Source organism: Poromitra crassiceps, assembly GCF_964638095.1.
Source record: "Poromitra crassiceps genome assembly, chromosome: 10".
Lineage (NCBI taxonomy): Eukaryota > Metazoa > Chordata > Actinopteri > Beryciformes > Melamphaidae > Poromitra > Poromitra crassiceps.
In genome coordinates this window covers 31,109,681-31,115,845 of record NC_139631.1, presented here as the reverse complement: position 1 = coordinate 31,115,845, position 6,165 = coordinate 31,109,681, and the positions used below count along the sequence as shown (strand labels likewise).

Sequence of the window (6,165 nt, the reverse complement as noted above, 5' to 3'; positions counted from 1 at the left end):
CAAAATGCCAGAGTGATAAAAGACTCATATCATTTGAATATTCTGAGTTGATATTTGGACAAAGCCATTTAACTACGACCGAGTGCGTACCACATTTGACTAAAATACAGCTTGGTAAAATACACATTGGTCTATTAGTGTGAGCTTAGTGTGAGCTCAACCCAATTGCTTTTCATGTGTTGATGTATTATTAATGAAAGCATGGTCTGTCAGTCAGCTGGCCTATTATAAAGCAACACACGAACACAGAATAGGAGGCTGGTGTATTCTGGACAGTAAGAAGCAGAAAGAATATATGCATTTGACACGTGTAAAGTTACACTGATTATCTTGGTTATCTGAGCCGGTAAGACCTAGGCTACTATTTCAATATATAAACTCAAAGTAGAAATATATATATATATATATATATATATATATATATATATATATATATATATATATATATATATATATATATAGGCCATCATATAGGCCTATCACATATCAGAGGTATAACCATTATTGCAAAGCTCATCACTATTGACGTATTTGTTTTGCATCAGATCACCTCATGCTTGGTGAAGCTCAGTATAGGAATATACAGTAGGCTACAGAGTGCACCAAAATGCTATAGGAGTGCCTGCTGTTTGAATGAAATGCACAGGTCAGCTGAATCCAGGTGATTTTGAACTGATTTCACCTATTGAATCCACTCATGAAAGGTGCCTGAAGCTGACGAATGATTTGGTGCAAAATGGGCTACAACTCAATATCAGGAAGGAGTCGTTTGGAAACTCAGAATAAAATGTAACATCATGCCTTATGGAAATAGGCTATGCAGTTAGTCTATAATGTACTACATATATCCCACAGGGAATCATATACCAAATGAGATAGCCTATAACTATAACTCCATATAGAAATATATGAATATTATAGTGGGTTTGATTTTGTGATTTGTCATTTAAAAAATTGTGCCCAAGACCTGGTTGTTGATCTCCAGGATCGACAATGTTGCCCACTGATGATTTTATCAATTAGTAGTGGAAAACGTAGTCCACGGTCTTGAATACTGCGCTCTGATTGGTCCAAACGAGGGACTCGTAATGTTCAGCGCTTCCATATAAACCCATGCAGGCTTGACATCGCGGTGCTATCTGTCATGCAAGTCAAAACGATAGTGTAGAGTCCAATGTAGAGAAATTGCAGCGTTGGGTAGATGGTAGCCTACTTGTGATAGCCTACAATCATCCTGTCACGGCGTTACAGAAGCTTTGGAGCGCTATTCTTATGAATTATCAACCAACCAGGAGGCGTTTCTTTACATTTAGTTATATGATCTGTGTTGAGGGGACGATGCCTTTGAGGACCGGACTTTTTCTCCTGATGGTGCTGAGCGCATCTGCATATGAACTGGATCAGAACGAGTCCTATTCGCCCAGGAGAGCACGCTTTTCCGCTAATAGCCCTAGTAAGTAACATGCTTCCATCTCTGTCTTTGAGTGCACTAGCTTGCTTGTTACACACGATTTTATACAATGTGCAGCCGGCTTACCTTTCATGCTTACTCCACGGAGATTTTTTTTTCTTGGCCTATATTATGCAGCATTTTCTTTCTAAATAAACGCCTTGGTCCGTGCGAAGGCTGCGGGTTAGCCCTGTGGTTTTGCCGGTAGTCCTGTCGGCAACAGATGAGCACGGGGCTGGTGCTGACTGACTGACTGACTGACTGACAGCTGTGTCATGCTGGACGGACTCTTTCTCTGGTGCCTTGGCTGCTGCTGCATAGGTCCACCGTCCAGCCCTGCTTTGCTTTCTGTAGTAGTGGACTTGCTCTCGGGGCTTCAGTGGGCACAAAAGCGCCAATCACCTTCCTGTGTGCCACTGTAAAAAAGAAAAGAAAAAAGAAAAAAAAAGTAGGCTACACCGTTCCTTGTCACACTGTCAAAAAAGATACATTGTAGCCCACCTTTTGACAGTGGGGCGGGCTGTGTCTTTTGGACAAGAAAAAAAGGTTACATTACAGTGTATCAGGCAGTCAAATCCTTTGTAGTAACCATGAGATAATGTCACAAACAAGCCTATAAGCCTAATTGGGGCCCCATCATGTTAACAAAAAGGTACATGCCACAGAGACAGACAGACAGGGATGCTGCTGAGCCCTTCTTCTGCAAGAACTGCTTCATCATTCATCATTTTGAGAAATATCTGTCGTCCCTGCATGTCTTTATCAACACGCAGGGGCCCAGATCTGAAGTCTGCCAAGTAGGGTTAGACTCCTCGGTGACATTTCCTAATGCTTATTTATTACAAAGGATTTGACTTAGGCCTGTGGCCATCATAGTGAATTCTTGGATGGAGAATAAGGGAAGCCAACTGTTGCAATACATAGATTTACAGATCATGTTTAAAGCTCTCCCTCGGTATAACATTTTCAAATTGGTCACAGGGAGCTGTATATGGCCTGCCTACTTTATGGTCAAGATCAGTTTTTGGCATGAATGGCCTGAATGTTGTTACAGTGTAGCTATTTCCGGTTTACAAAACTGTGTGTGTGTGTGTGTGTGTGTGTGTGTGTGTGTGTGTGTGTGTGTGTGTGTGTGTGTGTGTGTGTGTGTGTGTGTGTGTGTGTGTGTGTGTGTGTGTGTGAGAGAGAGAGAGAGAGAGAGAAGGGGAGGGGCGGTGTCAGGGTTACTAGTGGGGTAATCAACCTAATAATTATTCTAGTCATGATCTGATGCCCCTGTGATGAATATGGTATAGCATTTTCCTAATGTATATTGCTTTAGGTTGATGTGCAAATGTGCAATTCATTGTGAAGTGTGCTTAGGGTGAAAAATGTTGTAGGTGGTTGTATGCAGGGCCTTCAGTTGCAGCATTTGACAATTATGAGAATTACAAGTCAAGGAGTCAAAGACAAGTCATTGTGTGCCATTGTACATGTTTGTGGTGTGTGTGTGTGTGTGTGTGTGTGTGTGTGTGTGTGCACACACGCGCGTGCGTGCGTGCGCGTGCATGTACATGTGTGCGTGCGTGCATGTGTGTGTGTGTGTGTGTGTGTGTGTGTGTTTGTGTGTGTGTGTGTGTGTGTGTGTGTGTGTGTGACATGCATACATTTTCAAGAAATACTTTGGTATTTTTGGTGCTATTCATTCAAGTTCTGCTGAAAAGAACCAAGCAGTGAAGGTCCTTGCCAAGAGACAAGTGCAGCCATGCCAAATAGTATCCCAGATTTCCAAAGTTGTAAGGTGTCCAATCTCCAGTCAAGTCACTATCTGCCCCAAGTGACTGTATGTCTTTAGTGAATCACCAAAGTATGAAAATTCTCTTTTGATCGTCTCATTTTTGAGCTGCAGCCCTGGCAACACTTGTGTAACGAGCTCAGTGAGTGTCCAGTGATTCTCAGTCAACCCACTGCCGGCTCCCCTGCTGATGCTTCATTGTCTGTGCCCACAGCAGATGTGGCACGCTGTCTCAACAGTGCCCTCCAAGTTGGCTGTGGAGCCTTCGCCTGCCTGGAAAACTCAACTTGTGACACAGATGGCATGCATGACATCTGCAAGTCCTTCCTGTACAGTGCTGCTAAATTTGACACTCAGGTATAGTTATTCTTTCAGTCGTCTCGCAAAGATCACATCATGTCATTTTCTATATTTCTATATACACTGAGTCAGTCATTGTTTTGGGCAAGAATCTGTTAGGAAATGTAATGACTTTTCCTACAGGGTAAAGCATTTGTGAAGGAGAGCCTTAAGTGCATTGCCAATGGAATCACCTCAAAGGCATTCCCCACCATCCGCCGCTGCTCCACCTTCCAAAGAATGATATCCGAAGTCCAAGAGGACTGTTACAGCAAGCTGGATATCTGCACTGTCGCCCGATCTAATCCAGATGCGATTGGCGAAGTGGCACAGCTGCCAAGTCACTTCCCCAATAGGTGAGCTCTCCTGCTATCGCCTCAAATACAAATAGGCCTATGCACATTAAAGAGAAGGCCATCGGTATTCTCAATACAGTCGCAGAAATGTTTGAATCGCAGATATTGCAAGTGGTTTAAAACGATAAACCTTGTTATGTTCAACTGGCTCTTGGACCAAAGAGTAGTCTGACAATCTGAATCTGCAATGCATAAATGCCCACTCACACAGTCAAATGTAGCCACTGTTAATAAAAAAATGAATGGGAGTGTTAGTCATTTATTTGGCTAAATCAAACTCAATGACACAAAAGTGTTGATTTGACAAACTTATATGGATATTCTGCAGATCACCCTATTATCCTGATTCGTTTGACATAAGGAAGGGCCAAATTGGTATTGATTTCAAGGTTGTGATTACGAGCAAACCAAACTATGTACATGTCGGCCTATTTCAGTTTCATCCACTGCTTTGAAGCCAAAGAACCTTCTGACTGTCACATGAAAACAAAACAATAGATCTTGATATTACCATTCACAGTGTGAGTGAATGTCAAGTTTGGATGTTCCCCTCTGCCATTATAATACGCGTAGCAATGTAGTTTGCCACTTGGCACAACTCCCACATCCATGGCATCGGGCTATATCCTTTGAGTATGCAAGTACATCAAGTATGCTACTGTGCATCAAAATACCAAAGAGAGATTTGAACCACTAGGGGGCATGCAACAATCTATGGATATTTATCTCTCACAATAGCGTGGCGCAAATCTATTGCGCTTCAGCTGAGAAATATCCTGTTTAGACATTGAGCTCCTCAAGCGACATTCAGTGACGCGTTGTTGTGTCGTTTTAGGTTCTATGGTAAGCTGCTCCAGAGCCTGATGGACTGTGATGAGGACACGGTGGAGCGCGTCAGGACCAGCATGGTGTCGCGCCTCGGCCCAGAGATGACCATGCTTATTCAGCTGCTGCAGAACAAGCCCTGCCCATCCACCGCTGCGGCTGCAGCTGTTGCCGTTCCAACTGGAGTGGAGGGCCGTGGGAGCTGGCGCTGGTCCATGAGTCCCCACATGTACAAGATCCAGCCTAATCTGCGAAACAGAGACTCTGCCAATCATTTTGGCAAGAAGCGCTCGGCCAGTGACAGCTCCTAACTCCGAACACATTCAGAAACTCCACACACTTCTCAGAATCATGAAAAAGCTCCCTAGGGGTGACAAAAAATCCATTTCTTCACTAGACTGGAAGTTATAGAAATATGCACCTCTAGGGAATGCCCATAGAGTTCCAAGTTGATATCAGAGTTTGATTGTCGTTATATTGTATATCCTACACTTTAGGCTTGCGAGGACCCCCTTCCATCGACTATTTTCAAACGCCTTCACTCACAGTTAGTGTTGATCTTGTGGCTGTTGCATCTGTGCAACATGGTCCTCTTCACCTCCTCCAACAGAGATGAATCCTTAAGAGGTCTTTTGATGCCAAGCACAAAACAGCCATAGTGGTTCGCACCTCTAGAGCACAAGTGGTCCCATACTTTAAAAGACAAAAACATGATATAATAATGCAGACATTTGTCCGTTACTAGGGATCAGCGGTTGGAGTGTTAGTCCATTGATAGGAATGAAAAAAAAAATATATTGCTAGACGTATCTAATATTTCAGTGATGAGACCAATCAAATTGTGAGCATGAGCTGTGGAAATGAGTTTTGTATCTATTTTCTGACACTAACATAATACTTTAATGTACTGTATACTAAGTTATCTGACACAGCCATAGCTAGCCCTCGAAAGGAGAGCGCTCATAAGGAGAGGGGTCTGTCGAGGTTTCACGATAACCTTTGAGAGGTTACCTTAAACTGACCAAAAAAAAACTTCAAACTGCCCTGAATGCTATTCATGAAATACCAAAATAGTGTAGAGCTATAGCACTTAGATTTGTTTTTCTGATCGCAGATCAGGCCATGATCCTCGACTGAAACCTGTTTTCGATTCACCGTCCTCCATGCAAGGATGGTCCAGGACCATGGCCAAGTCTTTCTATCAGAAAAGTCCATTTTTGCATAACTTGTCTCCAGACACCTCTTAATGCATACGACTGTTGAGCTCTACAGTATACGTGGGACCATGTTTGGTGGAATCTGTATCCATGTTCTTATTTGAGTGTGAAGAAGTTGCGTGTGTGTGTGTGTGTGTGTGTGTGTGTGTGTGTGTGTGTGTGTGTGTGTGTGTGTGTGTGTGTGTGTGTGCGTGTGCGTGCGTG

General features: G+C 43.1%; 1 protein-coding gene across 1 annotated transcript; it reads left to right on the top strand.

The window, feature by feature from the left end:
• Positions 1 to 1,272: 1,272 nt before the first annotated feature.
• Positions 1,273 to 5,055, top strand: stc1 (stanniocalcin 1; the record flags this gene model as incomplete). Its single annotated transcript, XM_083644306.1, has 4 exons — positions 1,273 to 1,453; positions 3,439 to 3,581; positions 3,708 to 3,919; positions 4,755 to 5,055. The coding sequence occupies 4 exons, from the start codon at positions 1,273 to 1,275 to the stop codon at positions 5,053 to 5,055; spliced, it is 837 nt and encodes a 278-aa protein (XP_083500432.1).
• Positions 5,056 to 6,165: the final 1,110 nt, after the last annotated feature.